General features: G+C 41.7%; 3 protein-coding genes across 4 annotated transcripts in view; 1 reads left to right on the top strand and 2 right to left on the bottom strand.

The window, feature by feature from the left end:
* The window catches only part of Picot (putative inorganic phosphate cotransporter protein picot), a 33,717-nt gene extending 15,739 nt beyond the window's left edge, over positions 1 to 17,978 (bottom strand). The window contains exon 1 of one of the 2 annotated variants that reach the window (XM_014353396.2): positions 17,909 to 17,978. Coding sequence is in view for 1 of the 2 variants with exons in the window: in XM_014353395.2 (XP_014208881.2) it covers positions 2,109 to 2,208 (100 nt within the window). In the remaining variant the exon portion in view is untranslated. Of the gene's footprint in view, positions 1 to 2,108; positions 2,408 to 17,908 lie in introns of those variants that run through there. The other variant, XM_014353395.2, reaches the window with a different exon arrangement.
* Positions 7,522 to 13,184, top strand: LOC106639605 (ionotropic receptor 75a-like). The gene is given in 7 exon segments (XM_023392601.2): positions 7,522 to 7,850; positions 9,516 to 9,906; positions 10,230 to 10,345; positions 10,911 to 11,081; positions 11,155 to 11,396; positions 12,209 to 12,695; positions 12,983 to 13,184. Coding segments are annotated over 7 exon segments (1,932 nt in total). The 5' UTR covers positions 7,522 to 7,527.
* A 27-nt stretch (positions 17,979 to 18,005) lies between the features above and the next one.
* On the bottom strand, positions 18,006 to 18,877 carry LOC106639669 (Dynactin 5, p25 subunit). The gene is made up of 4 exons (XM_014353397.2): positions 18,752 to 18,877; positions 18,476 to 18,663; positions 18,287 to 18,398; positions 18,006 to 18,209 (listed from the first exon to the last, which is right to left on the bottom strand). Exons 1-4 carry the CDS (start codon positions 18,797 to 18,799, stop codon positions 18,006 to 18,008), a joined length of 552 nt encoding a protein of 183 aa, XP_014208883.2. The 5' UTR covers positions 18,800 to 18,877.
* Positions 18,878 to 18,956: the final 79 nt, after the last annotated feature.

Genomic DNA, 18,956 nt, shown 5'->3' with positions numbered 1-18,956 from the left:
TCTCTCTCTCTCTCTCTCTTGTTTCCTCGTGTCGTGCGCCGAATGAAGAAAGTACTTAAATCCGCGGAGGATTAGCTTGGGCGCACGATCAGGTAATAAAAAAAAGAAAAAAAAATTCCACGCGCGCGCGTGCGACGCTCGTTTTATTTGCCCCTCCTCCTCGTGCTGCTCACGTGAATATTTCGCGCCGCGTATCGATTGTGTGTGATGTTGTTTGTACTGTCAATATTTAAAAGAGCGCTGCTGCTGGACGACAACGGCGACGATGATGCGTTTATTGTAATAAACACACGGGTCTCGTGTCTCATCATTTCCTATATAATACTTATTGTCTTTCACGCAACAAATCTGTCGATATCTGTTCACGTACATTGAGTTTCCCCCCTTCCCCCCCTCTCTCATTTGACGCGTTCTGTTGAAATTGCGGTACTTTATAGGAGCCTTATCTTCCGACTTGATCCACATTGCGAAAGAGACGAAAGATCGGTTTTTTTTTCCGTGGGCTCTTGAAAAATCCTTTGGCAAACAATGTACCGAACGAAAGGCGGAAAACTATGCGCTTCCCAAATCAATGTACGAGGAAAAAACCACCTGGGATACGGAGTAGGTGATACGTATATGTACGAGAGAGGTGCATTCTTCGGGCGTAGGAATTGCGCATCCACGAGAGAAAGCGCGTACTGGAAACCCAGTGAAATCCTCCCTATATAAGTACGAGTGCGAAATGTCTTCGATCGGAAGGAATCACACGGTGCGGGAAGGAAGGCTCGTTTCTCTTTTTTCTCATCTCGCATAATTTACGTTTTTTTTTTTTTTCTTCTCTCTTTTCTTATTTATTGCCCGCGTTCTTTGAGCTACGCCTTCACTTTGCATTTCACTTCCCGCCCCACAACCATGCACAGGGAGTTCTATGACAGTAGCGTTCAGTTGCAAGAAATACGGTACATCCCTTGATCCCCCCCCCCCCCAAAAAAAAAACAATCGAGTCAAAACCAAAGCTCATCGTGTATACTTAATCGTATAAACAGGTGTATAGGCGTGTAACAACACTCTTTGTAATTTCGTGACCGATCGTGCACTTGGCCTGTCTTCGACGACATATAGATATACGTCATTATCTACCCACGTATTTGATAACGTTTCGTCGTACTCGTTGCAACACGAGCCAACAAGCTTGAGAGCCAAGAATTCAGGTAATCATTAATAGTTAATCATCACGTGCCGCGGAGATAGACATCGGCAAAAAAAAAAGAAAAAAGAAAAAAAAGGATGATGATCAACCCCCCAGACGAGCGGGACGCTTTTCGCGCGTAATGTAATTGCCCGCGAGATTTCAAGAGCACGGATTTAATCATGATCACGTGCGTCGCTTATATTAGACGAGACGCTTCAAATTATAGGTGTGTGCACGTAGCGAGGAGACGGCGTTCGCGCCACTTGACACGAACACCACACGCCCGCGCATCGGGCAAACGAAAGTTTTATATCGCATGTACGAAGACCCACCCGCGACCAACAGATATTTAAGGAATAGAATGTTAAGCGCGAGTGGCGATCGGCCCGCCGAGATAATGGAACCATGCCGCGTATGTGCCAGTAATGATGTGTGCACCGCCGGGTGGGGGAGTCATATCCAAAGTTAATAATAAAAAGAGACGGTTCGTTTGGAATTTTCGAGCTTAATCGTTAAACCGGCTATTCGCGGCGCTGACATTTTTCCCGTATCTGGCCGACTGGAGGGGAGAGGTAAAAAAATACCCGGGCTATCAGTCCAATGTACGGGCGATTAACACACGAAGCGACCCAACAATTCAGCCCATGTAGACATACATAAACTGTAATTTGACGAAGGAATCCTGATGTATGCGTATACCTCGGACGTGGATGCAAACGCAGGGAGTTTCGGAGGGAAGGGAAGAGGAAACTCCATGTACATCCGATTTTTGTACCATATCGACCGACGTGGCACTCATCTTGTCCCCGCACCTTTGGGTCAAGGTATCAAAAGTGCAGCGGGAAAATCAGGCGCACCCTGAACGGCGTACAACTATCGATCCGTGAGTAATGGGGAAAAGATAAGAAGGGGAGAAAAAAAGAAATCGACTAACCCTGTGGCGGTGGCACCTCGGCCTCAAAGTTCTGGGGCGCCTTGGACTCGAATCTGGGCTTCCGGTCCATGATCCCGGCCTTGACGACGTTGTCCAGCATGTCCCTCGCACCTTTCTGAACGTGTCTCGTCTTACACCAACAACGCACCAGCCGGCTGAAATGGGTCTGGCTCTGTGGGGGTACACGTCCACCCGCGCGCGAACGGAGAAAAGACAGTGGTTCGAGGCCAAGAAGAGCGGCTCCTGCCGCGACGGTTTATTTGAAACTGCCGGCTCGGCGAGCGTTTCGCGGGCTATACTACACCTATGCTCGGGAGAGCGCGGCAGAGGCTCTCTCCCCCGGCGTGTAATTGGGTGTATACGTGTGCGTGGAGCGCAGCGCTTCTTAATAGCCGACTGCCTCTAAAGCTTGCAGCTCTCCCCCCCCCCTCCTTCTCTGTTTCTCTTCCTCTCCGTCGCACCTCGATCAATGCCGTCACCTGTTGCTTCGACAATAAGGGACAATAATATGTGTACACTTGGGTATGGATAAATCAACGTTGAGTCTTAGGTCCTGGTGTGTTAGCAAAACCGACCGTGTGTGGGATTATTGTATTTCTCTTCCACCGTCGTGTGGTCATTGGCTATGAACAACAATGTGCACTGTGTTTCTTTGTCCAGCGAGGGGGGGAAGAAATAATTAACAGCAAAAAACACAGGTCGATTTTTCTTCAGCCGAGAGCGTGAAATAACGAGTGTACGAGCAAACGTTGAGCAGAGTAACTTGTGTTTTTTGGGTGTTGAATAAAAAAAAAGGACTCGAGGGAACGGATTTTGGAAAATTGCCCTGTCGGGGTGACGTCGTTTACGAGCTCCAGCGAGGAATTTGGCCAAAAGGGACGTTTCGAAATCACGAGATTGATCGTTTTTCAGGTTGTTTTCGACTCTATCAGGTCCAATTTGCTTCCAAATTAACATCGAAACTCCATTCCACCTGCCGTTACGTCACAGCTTGTGTCTCTTACGTCAGAGTAAAGGACTTTACCTCGCAAGAATGTGCCTAAATTTACAATAAAGATAAAAGAATAAAGAAAAACATAAAAATTTGGCAAGCCAGGCACGGCCGAAAGATAAACCATGCAAACCGAAACGAGTTGTTACGTAAATGGTGCGGTTATTAGAGAGTTCGGGATGACGACAAGTGTACAAATGGGAGCGATAATTTCGGGTGATCTTGAAACGTCGATCGAAACATTTTGTTGTTTGCTGTTCAGGGCAGCTACCCCTGTTTTTCAATGAAAAAAGATTTCTACCATTGAAAAGTGTAACATACAATTTTGGGACGGTCAAATTGTTGAGGCACCGACTGCACTGCCGCGTATTTTTTGAAGTAAAGATTCGAGGCTATTGGGGCTAATAGCCACTTGCTGAAATGGCAAAAATAGGACCTAGTTCGCATCGCAGCTTAAAATGGCTCTTATGTGGAGCGAATGTTTTTATCTCATTTAAAATTAAATTTTTATCGTACATCCGCACAAGGTGGTGTGTTTCAGACAATGAGGGACTAATTGATTTTGTTAATCGAGTCCACTGTGAAAATAAGATAAACGCGAGTGCAGGTATGGTACAAATCGTAATATTACAAAGTTTGATCATTAATAAGTGTACAAATACACGTACTCACGTACCACAAGTTTAAACATTTTTTGATTCTATACTCTTTTGTATTAGCCAGCACCTCGCGGGAGATAACGATTTCTAAAGAACATTTGTGATTATGCATATGTTACTCACACAAAAGGTGTGTCACTTTATCAACAGTATACTCTGTGGAAGTTAAATCTGCCGATGCAGCCGTAATAAATGGCTCTTTAATAGTTAGGCACTTAACCCAATGCCGAATTAAATAGAGTGTAATAATCTATCAGAAGTTATCGACACCATTTTCTAATATACACCTCCTACGAGCACATGGGGATACTTTCTGTTAAATCTTTTCTTCGTGAAAATACAACCGAATGAAGCATGACAATTGGTAAATAATGTACCCAAAAGTATGACAGTTGCACCTGCCTTTACCTTTGTCACAAACTTTTATTTGTTCTTACGCCCAAGACAAATTTGCTTCGAAATAATTCCAGGTACTTCGTACAAGAACATAATTAAATGCATGGTTAAATTTGTTCGCCAAATACTGTTCAAAAAAGGGTCCTCTAGGTGATTATAAGTTCCGTCCCAACCATCATGATCATCATTATCTCATCGAGCACAGCCTTATTTCGCAACAATGTACAACTAGTACATAATGATAATAATGATATAAGGTACACCATGATGCGGCATTTTCTCTCTCTCTTTCGCAAAAGCAAGATTCGTCGTTGACACACTTTATTGCGTTGGTCTTTTAACACGCGTACATATACACGTAGGTGCGCGCGAGTGAAGCATCTAATAGTAGATCGTCGAGATCCTTTATGGTCCCTCTATAAGCGCGGAGGTGCCGCGCACGTGAAAGCCGGATGAGCAGCTTACGCAGATAAGAATACAAAAGGTGGTCACGTGAATCGGCACGAGAGGCCCACTCGTTGAATTCTTTTTTTTTTTCTTCTTCTTTTCATTCAAGTAGACCAACATCACGGGTGTGTCTGTCATTGTGGACCGAGATCCGATAAGATAGGTCCGCCAATCTTTTTTTTTTTTTCCTGCGATTCTCAAGATACAACCACTGTTTAAACAACACTCGAGTATACGATGGGTTATCTCTTTCGCGTCAGTGTGGCTTTCGTACAAACGACTTTTCTTCTTTGTGGTAGCTCTCGTCCATCAAGCGGGATAATTCAAATGCCGCGAAATTATACTCAGAGGCATGATGGTCGGGACAAAAGTACAGTTGCACCATTGCGTTTTGAGTTGTGGGCTGTCATTCGGCAAAAGTCGTTCAAATTTCGAAGGCGCCTAGCTGGAAAAATACAATGTGTCGGTGGTTTAAGCAACAGCGCGAGGAACAATTATCACCACCGATCGTTTCATTTGGTTATTTATTCATCACTTTTCTTAACAAACTCGTGCGTTGTTTTTCATTACGGCTGTTATCCCCGTCTTTGCAGATGCCAATGGATTTGTTATAAGTGGAACATGTACTATAGATACGTAAATGAGCTCCTATGTACAAGTATGATTATCGTCATCATTTTCATCCTAGGCCTTATTATCCCCAGATCGAGAGATAGAGCCGAATGGCATTATTTCGCGTCGTGCTCCCAATGAATAAAAGATTGAATAATCTGCGCGCCCGTGAGATTTTTCACGCGTTACATCAACGAGGAAACAAATATTTGACTTCTTTCTTGGAACGAGTGGAAAAAATTGATAAACAAGTCGAAAATTTCGCGGACTTGGACTCGCTTTGCTCTACTTGTTTCTTTCCTCGTAAGTATGTACATACTCGTACGTAAGAGTGGAAAACGCAATGACGAGCAAAATAATAAAACGGAGTTTAAAAAAAAAAAAAAAACTGAAATAGCACAGCATCGGCTCGTACGCGTGTATGCACACGTTGCGCGTATTGATGAAGTTCAAGGCGGAGCGTCGAAAGAGCCGATTCGTCTGCGCGATCACGTCTGCGAGACACTTGGAAATTTCGAAACAAACACGAGCGAACGAGAGATTCAGCATTGTAATTATAGACGACGTAGTAAGTGGCAGTTACGTCTTTTGGGCAAACACTTATACAAACCGCCTTCTTTTTTTGCTGACGATACACCGATCGCCGCGCAAGTGTTATCCTTTTCGAGACGACTGGCACAGAGTCAACAAAGTTATTCAAAGAACGAAAAGAAGAAGAAAAATAAAGGAGACCAAACTCCAGACAGGAAGTGAAAAATACGTGTGTATAGATTGCATGCAAAATGGTAATAAACGTTTGCTTGGTGGGCGCACGAAATCTGATACTATAGGTGTATTTTGTCTCGATGTAATGATTTTTCACCCGATGTACACATCAATCTGCTTGCTTATGACTGGATGGATATTGCTCACTTGTATGAACTTACACTAAAATGCAATCGAGAGAAAAAAGCAGTTATTTGCGTATCCGTATCGCGAGGATGAGGCTATAAATAACGCATCGTTCGCGCCAGGTGTATAATCCACTGTGCAAAGGTACACAAGGTGTATCATGGGTAATGTCGCGAATTCGCGAAAATGGCACGGCTGTGCAAATGCAGGGGGACAACAATGCTGTAATGGGCACTTATGTGTATCTGTCGATCGATTCTGTCATTTCTGTAATCCGTGGATCCAGGCGCGGAGGAGGAGTAAAGGGCGGAACAGGCGTTGCGCCATGGAATTTATCCGACTTTCTCCGCTATCCACAAACGTACATAGATCCTCACAGTGTCTTTGCTTCCAGGTACACGTGTGCAGGTATAATACATCTTCAAGAGTCCGAGAAGCGCGCGTGCAGGTGCACATCATTTGTACCGAATAATGAAAGGCCAAGCAGGAGGAGGCGGAACAACCGCGCGCTGAATAAACAATCCCGCGACACGACGTACCTATAACGTAGGTCTTTCAATACAACACATATATATTCACTTACGATTATATGCTTTTGTGGTGTATGTGCTTTCACGAAAATTACACGCGCGCCGTGCTTTACAATATAAGCGCTTCACCCGCACATACCGATCTTTCGTTTTTGTTTGCTCGTGCTCATTCGGCAGTCTCTCTGACTGTCTCTGATACGTATTGTTTCTCGTTCTCTCCGAGAGTATATATACTTAATTGCCTTTACGTGGTCCTACATATAATATTTCTTGGGTACTCAAAGTGTTGGTGGTGAAAAAAAAAAAAAAAAAACGTGCACGCGCCATTGTTTGTTCTTTTCATTGCTTCTTATCACATCCATGCATGACCACTTGATTGTCTCCCATTCGCCGAGTTGATCCACACATGGCAAAATCTTCGTTTACACAAAGCTATATAACGTGGAAGAAAAAGATATAAAAAAAAAAAAATTAAAATTGTGTAATCTTTGTGTACACGTACAGATATAGCGATGGCAATAAATTAATCCGTGTCGCGTTGAGTATAACGTTACATATACTTACGTATCCAAAAATTATTGAAATAAAAGTTCGTCGAGCTATCATACCAATTGCGAAAGACCATCACTGGTGAGTAAATAATGATGATGATAATTTGTCTCATCGTTTTGAAATTCTAAAATTTGGTGGCAGTGCCCTTGTAGCATAACTCGTTTCTCCATAACACACTTTCAACAATTTACATGATCGCTTCGACGCCATCGTCGTCCATTACGATCTCCGGAGCATTAAAAAACAAGAAACTCGGAAAACCTCTCCGCATCGGTCGACTTTGACGCTTCCAGTGACAAACCAGAGAACCCATAATATTTTTCCCCGCAGAGTCCCCCGGCATGGCCATCGTCGGGAGAAATCTGATTTCACTTGCTCGGCGCCTCCTCCTCCTCCTCCCGATACTGATCATCTTCGGTGGTGTTCAAGCGGCCATCGACAGCGCCCAGCTGACGGACATGCTCGAGGATTTCAGGGACACAAAGGGCGCGTTCCCGTACTCCGGGGCTTTCGGCGCAGTCACGGTCTTTGGGTGCCAGGATCCCAAGTCGAGGACTCAGCTGTTGCGGGAGCTGTCTGCTACTCGCGTTTCCAGTCGGGTGTTGGACGTTGAAGAGAGCGTTGGGCGCCTCGGCGAGCTGGCTTGGTGAAAATTTTACTTTGCGCCCTTCTAATAAGTACACTTTGATCGGGCATCATACACTTTCGGAGAGGAAGATGTTTCGAATACTAAAAATTAGTGGCAAAGACTGCAACAACTTTTACTTACTACCATTGGAAAACGATTTAAAACGAATAATGAATGATCATCAGCGCCATCTAGCGGAGCTCCTTTTTTCGCTAATCGGAGTTGGATTTGGATCATATATTTTCGCGCATGCGCTCTACCTTTTTTTTTTTTTTTTTTTTTTTTTTTTTTTTTTTTTTTTTTTTTTTTTTTTTTTTGAAGTAAAATACCCGATACGACTTATTTAAGTATAAGTTTGGGAACACTTGTTCTTAGTTCTGGACATCAGTTACAAGAAAAAAAAAAATCATCTCATTTGTTGTGCCATAGTGAAAGGAAGCTTGTTAAATATTTCATCAATTATGATCCGTCTCTATCCTTGAATTTGAGGTTATACTGCATTTTTGTATGTACATACATTTGACCATTTGCCAATACTGTTAAACAGTAATCAAATAAATTTATACACAATAACGCAATATAAGATTAAAATTGAAATCTCTAAATATATAAAAATACCCTTTCTACTTTCTTGGCACACGAAATAAGGTTTTTTTTAACTAACTGTTGGACATGAGAGTTTTTCCATAGTTATATTATTTTTTTCACCATAAGCTTACTTCAATACGCTACGGATACTTAAGTATATCCTTTACAAAATAGCACAAGATATGACACTCAGAATTCGCAAGTGGTAGTAGCATACAACTATACAATTAAGCTTTCGAACGTCTCAGTCGGGGGAAGTTTTGCTATCGAGTTGTCGATCAATTGTGTTCTCAAACGTGGGATTTACCAATTTATGCGATCTGTGTTGATTATCTTGTTTGAAGAAATATTATTCATTGACAGATCATTAATGATGCAAGCTTATCTTGGCAATCTATTTTTTTTTTTTTTTTTTTTTTTTAACACGTTTCTATGTTTACACTTTCACGGACAAATGCTTCGATTTAATGAATTGATACACATTTTTGGCAAAGATGTTCAACATGTGATAAATAATTAAATATGAAAAAAAAGTCGAAATTTACTATTTTTTATAATTCTATTTCTTTTATGCCGTCATTTATATACTATTTTATGTACATCATAAAATTGGTATCATCAAGAAATTCATTAAAAAAACGTCCTTGACGTTGTTAAGTTAAAATAACCCAAACGAAAAACAAAGAATTTCCAACAAAAACAGTAACTACATGTACAATCCATGAAATTGCCCAGATGTTTCGTAAAGCCCAAACAACTGCCCCCTTGGCGAATTGCATCCACGGTGCTTACCTTTCTAATTTTCACAATTTTACGCAAAAAAAAAAAAAAATAAATAAATAAACGCTTCACAATCATCCTTTAAAAAACGTTATTAACAGGTACTCGTCAAAAGACGCGAAAAAACATTCATTGTTTTTAGCTCTTGCCTCTTCAGCCACCACATCCCGGCATTAAATCGTACTCGATTACGCGCGTGGCTTGGCAACTTTTATCTCCCACTTGCCGTCACGTTGACTCTCTGATTAACAAAAACCCAGTGATCCAAGCACTCGAGCGCAGATAAAACAACTCCAACCACCTGTCTCGCGTGATTGTCAACAGGGAAAGCAGGTACCAGGACGTACCCTCGGACGCCCACAAGCAGCTCTTCGTCCTAGACCTGGGCTGTCGGGGAGTCGAGGACCTCCTTGGCGCGGCCAATGGCGAAAAAATGTTCTCCACGCCGTTCAAGTGGCTGATGCTCCGGCCCCCGGCGAGCAGTGTGGACGACACGCGCGCCCAGCTCGCCCGAGCCGCGGTTCTCGCGGACAGCGAGCTGATCCTCTGGGACTCCGAGTCGAATGAGCTGGTGGCGATCTACCGGGCCGGTAGCTCTGGTCACTGGCGGGACGAGTTGCGCGGGTCATGGAGCATCGCTTCCGGGCTGGTGATTGGGGATCGGAACGTCGCGTCCAGGAGGAGAAGGGACCTCGGTGGGATTCAGCTCAAGTCTTGTCTTGTGGTTGGGCACCTGTTTCTTTATTTGTTCACACCAAACATTGGTAATCGCGTTTATAAGTACAACTCGCAAAGTTTCCTCATGCCGAGATTTAACGTGTATATGTCACAAGTTTATTGCGTAGGTTTTGGATTTCTTTGTTGACGTGGATGTACGTTATCTCGGCGCACGAGGCGTTACCCGCGGCGTTTCATTTTGCACGAGAATTTCAAAGAAAATTTGAGTGTTTCGATACGGCTTGATAAAAATGTCACGACTTTTTTTTCCCTCAATGCTTTACTCTTGACGTCAATTGATACAGCTATACCCATGATGAATATCCGCAGATCACTCATCCGGATACGATCAATCATCTGACCGATTACCAGGATCGGCACATCGACTCGATAACCAAGTGCAACTATCCGTGGGTACTGCATCTGGTGAACATGATCAACGCCACGTTAGTCCCTTGACCATTACTACGTGTACAATACGTATAGGCACTTTTTTGTAAAAAAGCACCACAGTTTTTTTATTTACTTTCCCACTTTTACCATCACAAGTTGTAAAATTATAGAAAAACTCATTTGCATAAGGTACATGTATAACGGACTCGCTATACTGTTGATATCCTTCTGCCAAAAAACAAAAAAGACATCCCAAGACAATCTGTCATTCCTGAGTATATACATTTCGCGAGGCTTAACACTTTACGACGCTTCAATTGTCACGCGCCGCGTAATAGTCTTTCTTTTATGGGTTCCGGGGTGCTATTGTGGCCTTGGATCTTTTCAATCTTCGCGACCGTTGCAGCAGAAGTAATGGCTTTTTTAACGATATTAGAGACATAATTGGATTGAGCGCAGCAGATCGGGCTTGACATGATGATTGTTTTGTGACGCAACTTACAATTACTCCCTTGGATGCATACAGTGTACGCAACACTGCATCCAACCAAAACACATCGAATTCCATTGTCAAAGGTACATTGTATTGACACAGTGGTAAATTTCAATCCAATATAGGGTAAGCTTCGCGACTGCGGACACCTGGGGCTACCAGAGCCCGAACGGCTCGTGGGGCGGCATGATCGGTATGCTGCAACGGGGTGAGATCGACATCGGCGGCACCGGGACTTTCCTGCTTCGGGAGCGCATCGGCGTCATACAGTACATATCCCTCTCGACACCCACCGGGTGAGAATCACCGCTATCTCTCTTTTATATTTTTATTCATTCCGCTAAAAAGCCATTGTTTTCCGTTGTCCAGCTCGAGGTTCATATTTCGCCGGCCACCGCTGTCGTCCACGTCCAACCTCTTCCGGCTGCCCTTCCGCTCGGGAGTCTGGCTGGTGATCCTCGGCCTGGTAGTGCTGCTGATCGCACTGCTGTATCCTGCCATGAGACTCGAGTGGCTGCAGTGGAAAGACCGAGCCGATCACGTGCTCGAGCCGCGACTGCCGAACCTCAGCGACGATCTGCTCGTTGTCGTCGGCACCGTGTCCCAGCAGGGTATTTTCAACCATTTTTTTTTTTTTTTTTTTTGTTATTGCATGGAAAAAAAATGAACAAACCACGTTGTTGGCATCCCTATCGTCGAAAGATCGAGCCTTCACGTCGAAGGACTCCAGGCATTTCCTCCATCCAGCGAATGAGCGTGGAAATTTAATTGCGCGCCTCGGATCGCTCGCGTTTTTCGTCGCGCTGTGCGTAATATCCATCACGTGTTATACATACCATATAATTATGCACTCGTAAAAGTCGCGAATGGCGCGATGGCGTGTCTGTTGTATGTACGAGAAACAAAAACGGTCCCACCGAGATGCCAGTCAACAAATACCACCTATGCTTATACTCAATAAATCAAACTTTCTGAAATTGGCGATCAATCCTCTTGTGTACATCCACCAATAGAGCTTGACGATAAAACTTGTTGGTCTTTACTATCAAGTAAATTCTTTTTCGTATTATTATTATTAATGTGAGGGGTTTGGTTTTGTTTGTACTGGTACTGAAATTCAGGTAGCACTCAACTTTGGCCAATGATTTGTACATTTAACTGTACACCACAAATGTTGTTCAACTGTGCGCCTTTACCAAACCGCGTTAATAATCATATACTAACGTTTGTTTTCCCAATGCTTTTTTGGACGACTTTGTTAAAAAGTTTAATCATTGACAACACCAAAAGTAACCAAGTAGGCGCTCTCTCGATTTTCGGTGGATAGAAAAAAAGGAAATACCGTCTCAAGAGTTGATTTGTTTCATTTGATGCAACGCTCGGTTGCAAAGAAAAAAAGTTTTAAAAAATCTAAACCACGCAGGTTTCTGGTACGAGCCCCGGGCCGTATCGACGCGAATAATAATCCTGATGGCCCTGCTGGCGGCGGTGATCCTGTACTCGGCCTACACGGCCAACATAGTGGCCCTGCTGACCTCGACCACAACGTCGATCAAGAGCCTGAACGACCTGCTGAACAGTCCACTGTCGCTGGCGGCGCACGACAACGTCTTCAACCGCTACTACTTCAAGTCGTTCAAGGACCCGGTGCGCCGAGCCATCTTCGAGGAGAGGATCGAGCCCAGGGGATCGAGGAGGACCAACTGGCTGGCCATAGAGGACGGGGTCGAGCGTATGCGTCGGGGCTACTTTGCCTTCCACGTCGAGCCCGGCTGCGCTTACAAGATCGTCCAGGAGAGCTTCGAGGAGGACGAGAAGTGCGGCTTCCAGGAGATCGACTTTCTCAACGTCTTCGATCCTCACTTCGTCGTCAAGAGGAGGTCGCCCTACCTCGAGATCTTCAGGGTCGGGTATGCAGATGACTGCACATACCCCGATGACTGGCTTTTTCGTGCTATAAATGATTAATCTGTCGGTTAACATTGAAAGATAAACAAACCACAATTCTCGAGTTATTAATAACAATAGCCCACGCGGTGCAAAAGAAAACAACAAGATAATGATGTATATGTTTGCTGTTTCTGTCGATTGTTTGGATTATAATATATGTGTATATACGAAAGGGCCGCGAGATGATAAAATCTTTTAAAATCAGCAATTGGTGTCAATAAAAGCCAAACTTTTCCTCTCTCCTCAGGGCCATGAGGATACACGAGACGGGCCTGCGCACCAGAGAACTGAGCCGACTGTACACCAAGAAGCCGATCTGCAGCTCGGCCAGCCGATTCCTCAGCGTCGGCATCACCGAGTGCTACGGGGCCTTTTTGACCCTACTTTTTGGACTGATGCTCGGTAGCGCTGTTTTCGCGGTCGAGCTCATCACCAACAAGCTACGATGAAGCTCACGAGGGACACTTTGGCTTTTCAGGGGATTATATATTTTAAAAGAAACGTAGCTAAAAAATGTATTTCACGCACGTAAAAGCGCCCGCGCGTTCTCACTGATAAGATTGTGCGATTCGAGGGATGTTGGGAAAAAAAAAAAAACAATACATGTGTACACGCATTGGTGAAAAAACACAGGCGTACGAGTTTAATTATTTTGACAACAACAATATTAGCCAAAGCCCTTTGATAACACGAAGCATATTTATATGTATGGATTGTATATATGTTGTAGTTTTTTTTTTTGTTTGACAAGAGCGAGGTGCTGACGAGCCGATAAGCTCGACAACAGCTGAGAAAATGAAGAAGAATCCGCATTAATTATCGGGCCATACAATAAAAAAAAAAAAAAAAAACGCAGTAGTATCATGTAGAGGCTCTTTTTTTCCTCTCGCGGAAGAGTATATATATACATCAAGTGTATGGTCTTTTACGACGACGATGATCGTGCAAGTAATTATCAAACACGACACAAATGCCCATATCTTTCTGTTATCGTTTCTCTTCGTACGTACACTCACAGCCAGAGGAGGAGGAGGAGGAGCGACACACGCAAGAATGCAGACTTCCTTCGATCTTGAGACATAGCTCTCGGACCAACCAGCCAGCGCGCCGACTGACGCGGGGTACAAGAAACAAACACCAGAGAGATAAGATATAATCACCGATCGCACATGTTGCACGTGCTCGTTCACCGACTCCTATATCATGTTATACGTGCTTTTATTTCATGCGTATATTTGTATCGCTTAGATCGGGCCTCCTCTGTCGTCATGTGAGTAACGTATACATATCGGAAATCGCGTTTTTACGGCAAGGCTGGTTATACACCGATGATAAAACGATCATCATTTTTCATTTTTCATTTTCGTTCGTTTGTTTGTTTGTTGTTCCGTTATTTCGAAAGACAAGCACACCCGACTTTTTTATTTTTATACGGCGCGCTGTCGCATTCGATTGTGTCGTTGCATTAGCACGACAATAAATCAAAGATTATTAATACATGATGTGCGCCACGTGCAACAAGTAGTCGGGACTTTTTTTCTTTTTTGTTTCGTAATGATTTACAAAGTGTTACTTTCTTGTACACGTTTTATTTGGAGTTTCGATTGTTCATTGCTCGTCGTTCATAATAATGGATTGAATATGGCTGGTCCACGACCACGAACTACTCATTTGTATGATAATTAATTTTTTGGTGTAGATAAAACCGGTCCGGGTTGGTCTCATGGCATATCTACTACGTATAACTATGTGTGTTCGTGCATTATCAAGTTTTTGGATTTACTTGCAGGGAATCACTTATCATCCGGTTGTTGACCTCAAAATTGGAAAATAACTTTTGGTACATGATCACAGCCTAATGATTTACATTCGCTGTAACCTGCATCAACGCTTATTTTAGACAAAATTGTAGATAACTATATTAAGAACTTTTTTTGTTGTTTAAAATGCCTTTTATTCGAATTATAACGGAGACAAAGAAAGGCAATAAAACGGGAAAATAGTCTGTTTCGGCCTGCGGCCAAAAGAAATACACATTATTCGGGAGATTGGTCATACCATGGACTAAGCCCTTGAGACCATTGTTCGTTGTCCAAAAGATAAGATCAGAATATGAGCACGTTGTGAAAGTTTTTTTTGTTTCTAAGATATTATCCAATAAAGATAACTAATTACCATTTCTAAGAAACGTACGAAACTATCGAGGTGATAAACTATTGCAGTAGAACTGATAATTATTATCACTTATGTAGTTTTTATCTTTTATTCTGAATAGTAATACTTAGTGAAAATCAAAGTGTAACCATGAGATCAACGTCAAAACTAAAAAAATCGTCTTATTTACGAAGATATTAACAATTAACTTCATGATTTCATCTATTTACTTTGCTAACTTGCGTGACTGGACACAATCATCAGAATAAGCGTGGAAAATTACAATAGAGATGATAAGCAAGTTTCAATTATGCTTTAGTTATGATTAAAAATACATTTTCAATCCATACGCGTGTATAAACATTTTGTACAATAACAATTTTTTAATTATGGTTGTTACGAACGATTCGAAAATAAACCAAGAAAATAGCAAGTTTCGTGATAAATCAGTATCTTTTCGTTTTTGTAGCAATACTTTGATGAATCCTAAAAAAACTCTCGATAACTTACTTATCATAAGTAAATAAAACGTGAAAGTTAGATTAACTAGTATCACGCATACGCTATCAAGTAGGTGAACATTGTAAACGTATTACTAATAGCCTTCTTTAGTAGTGTCAATGAAATGGGACTGCACAAATTATTTTAAATAAAAAAAAAAGTGTATCGATTATTATTTGAGAAAAAAAAGTCTCGTTGGCTTCAAACGAGGAAAAAATCCAACATTTTTCAAAGTGTACTTGTTTTTGATAATTTGTTTACTGCTATATAACAGTGTACAGGAGCGCAACAGGAACTATAAAAATAGCAGTGCCACATAAGTAACTACCGCCTAGCTCTTACAGAGAAAAAAAAAACAATAATTCGCGAAACCCTGGGTTATGTTGTAGGCCATCGTTAGTTGGCAGATGATGCTATCTCTACAAAAACAAGAAAAAAAAAACAACTTATTTGCGCTCAGTTATAAAACTTCCTTAATTAGACTGTGGCTCGGGAATAATGAAAATACGAAAAAAAAAAAAAAAAAAAAAAATAGCAATAACAGTAAAAATTACACGCTCGAAAACTTATCGCAGGCCATCACCGCGGATTACGTGTTAACCACGGAACAAGAAAAAAAGAAGGAATTTCGAGCGTAGCCTTTTTTTAAAAAAAAATACTTATCTGCGAGTAATCACATATATATATATACGCGGATAATAGTGCAACTATGCGTAAGCGAGTACACCATATTCTTGGAGCACAATCATTATCGGTACATCGGCGTCTCCGGAATGATATGTGCGACGTTTAATGTATTATTATTTATCTGACTTTTAATTTCAATGACAACGCATTGGCAATGATTGCGCACTTCCAGCGGTTTGATACCACAGATGGCCGAGATGAATTCGCCGGCGGAAGTGCCGAAACGGCCGCTACCGTGAGAACGAAGATTTGTTCTCCCCTGCGATTGCAATGATGATGATGATGCGGGAGTTGCCCCCCTCGTCGTATTTTCAGTGCACACACTCGATAAGAGTATAGCTATTTGTCGAGGCAAACATTGTAACCCACGAAACAAAAGTAATGAAAAAAAAAACAAAAAAAAATTTAACCACATTACGAGTTTCGTATAAAGGAATTTCCAGAATTCGTTTGGCAAATACAACGCTTCTCGATGAGAAATAAGAAATTATACGGTCGCGTCTAACCGCGCAATAACTTAAAAAAAAAAAAAAAGTGCATTTTCACGAAACATGAATTTCCCGCTCCGCGACATTATTGCTGCCGATTTTATGGGCGCAATAATCCAACTTTATCGCTCCGATCGGATTATGCGCTCGTTTTCGTAATAACAGCGTTAATTGGTGGATGTTGCGTTACAATAAAAAAAAAAAAAAAAAAAAATGCTCGCGCGCAATACTTTTTCGAATCCAAACGAGTGCCGCCGTGCATGATGTTTCCCCCCCTCCCCAGCTTATTTGAAAATGTTCAAGGCCCGAAGGATGAAAAAAAAAAATTAGAATCCGCGCGTAGCTAATAGATAAGTAGAGGATGGATGAAAAACATCAAGTGGATCTCGATCGCGTGAGTCATGGCTTACAATGCGTCATCCTAGAGCACACGCACTTTGACAATGCACGCGATAGTTTGGTTTAAACATTTTGTTTGAAGTACATACATGCGATTTCTACGTGGATTTGGATTTTTAAAGTTTACAAAAGTACCTACATTGAGTAAATTGCAAAACAAGACAATATGTATCTTTATCATGAGATGTTTCACTGAAATTGCTTGTTACCCAAGATATGTGCACTTTAATTGTTTATCGTGTGTTGAATTTCAAGCGTTTAACTCCCGATGATTACAATCGACTCGGTTAATGCTGCAGGAATTCATGATCGGACAGTTCTGCTGTCGGTCATGTGGTGTACCGATTCGCAGAGATTACGCTCAACGAATTGCGCGGCATTTCTGAATCGATACTTTCTGTGAAATGTAATTTATGCAGTGCAAATATAATATTTGATTTCATCGCCTGTTGTGTTGATTGAACAATGTTGTCATGATGTTGTCGATAAAAGAAAAAAGCCTCGTGGAAATTGATATTGAGGTCAAAGAGAACAAATTTATGGGGGTGATTCTTTTTTGCGCCGATGAAAACGTAACGTGGTTCTAAAAAATGCTGTAGGTGATAAAAAGGTTACTCTAATTTATCCGGCAGAAGCACATATAAATAAATATATTGTCAATGTTAAACGACTACTAGTATTTAGGGAGTGAAACTATTTCTTAAAATATAGGCTTAAGATACATTGATAAGAATACATATAAAATTATCCTAGTAATTGTAGTTTTATTTGAAATTTCTGTTTTTTTTTTGTTGTGAGTCATACTCATGGAGCACAGCATTGTTAGAAAGTTCTAAATAACGTTAGAATATTATTAGAATAATAAAATAAAGCTATCTAGTTATCGATTACGCACATAAGTAAGCTTAGTACATAAATTAAAAAAAAATTTAAACAGCACCAACCTTATTCACAATAAAATTCAATTCATTCTTTTCTGTCATTCTCGCCGTATCTTTCATTCAGTCACAATAAGTACTCCTAAATGCACATGAAACCCTGTTAAGATCCATGACTGGCTGGCAAAAAGTGCTGGTAATAGTTCTTTGTAAAGTCCAGCATCAGATCCAAAGTACACTCTGGGAGCTCTTCAATGCATTTGCCTGGATTACCACCAAATCTCGTGAAACAGGGTACAACTGTTTCCGGGGGAATTACAGTGTTGTCTTCGATGTAGCAACAACTCTTCAAAACGCTACGTCTTCCCTAGGAAAACACAGCTCGTTTATTAGCATCACAAGTATTTCTACAGCAATAACACTCAGAAAATAATCAAAACTTACAATGACGACGTTTTTGCCTATGTAAACATAAGAACCAACAACTGCTGCACTGATGATCGAACGTTCCCCTATGTAAACGTGATCTCCCATTTGTAGTGGAAAAAAGGCTATCCTACAATTGAATGGCGTGAGTAAATAAAGATGAAATGAGCAGCGAACTTGACACTATGGAATTGTTTGTGTACACACCCTCTATTGAATCTTTTGAAAGGTGGACGTATGACGACGTTTTTGCCGATAATGCAATAACGTCCGGTTTTAACGTTCGCCAAGTCACCTCTGATAATGGCATCCGACTGTACGATCACTTTGCCATGCAAAACGATATTTTGTGAGCCGCACAACACCGTCTGTCGGCTAACTTTGTTTCCCGAAGCCTGGAATAATAATGTTATCAACAATTTCGAGGTTAAATCGATGGTTTGTTGTTTTTGCTTCATTTAACAACCAAATACGTATACTTACAGTCTCGACGTATTCATTCCTGTTGTAATAAATATCTTGAGGTTCCATTGTAACCGGTGTTTTGCCGTTATGCAGCTATTTTAAAAGTCAAATGCAGGAATGTCACAAACACGGAGAGCTAAACACTTAAACGTCTTAAACAGTAAACAGTAAACACCATACACACAAACACACCATTCACACCAAAGAGCAATGTGTTCCTCTT

Source organism: Copidosoma floridanum, unplaced genomic scaffold (assembly GCF_036245765.1).
Source record: "Copidosoma floridanum isolate Cflo_tuat_1 unplaced genomic scaffold, Cflo_Japanese_pri ptg000030l, whole genome shotgun sequence".
NCBI lineage: Eukaryota > Metazoa > Arthropoda > Insecta > Hymenoptera > Encyrtidae > Copidosoma > Copidosoma floridanum.
This window is presented reverse-complemented; position numbering and strand designations above follow the sequence as displayed.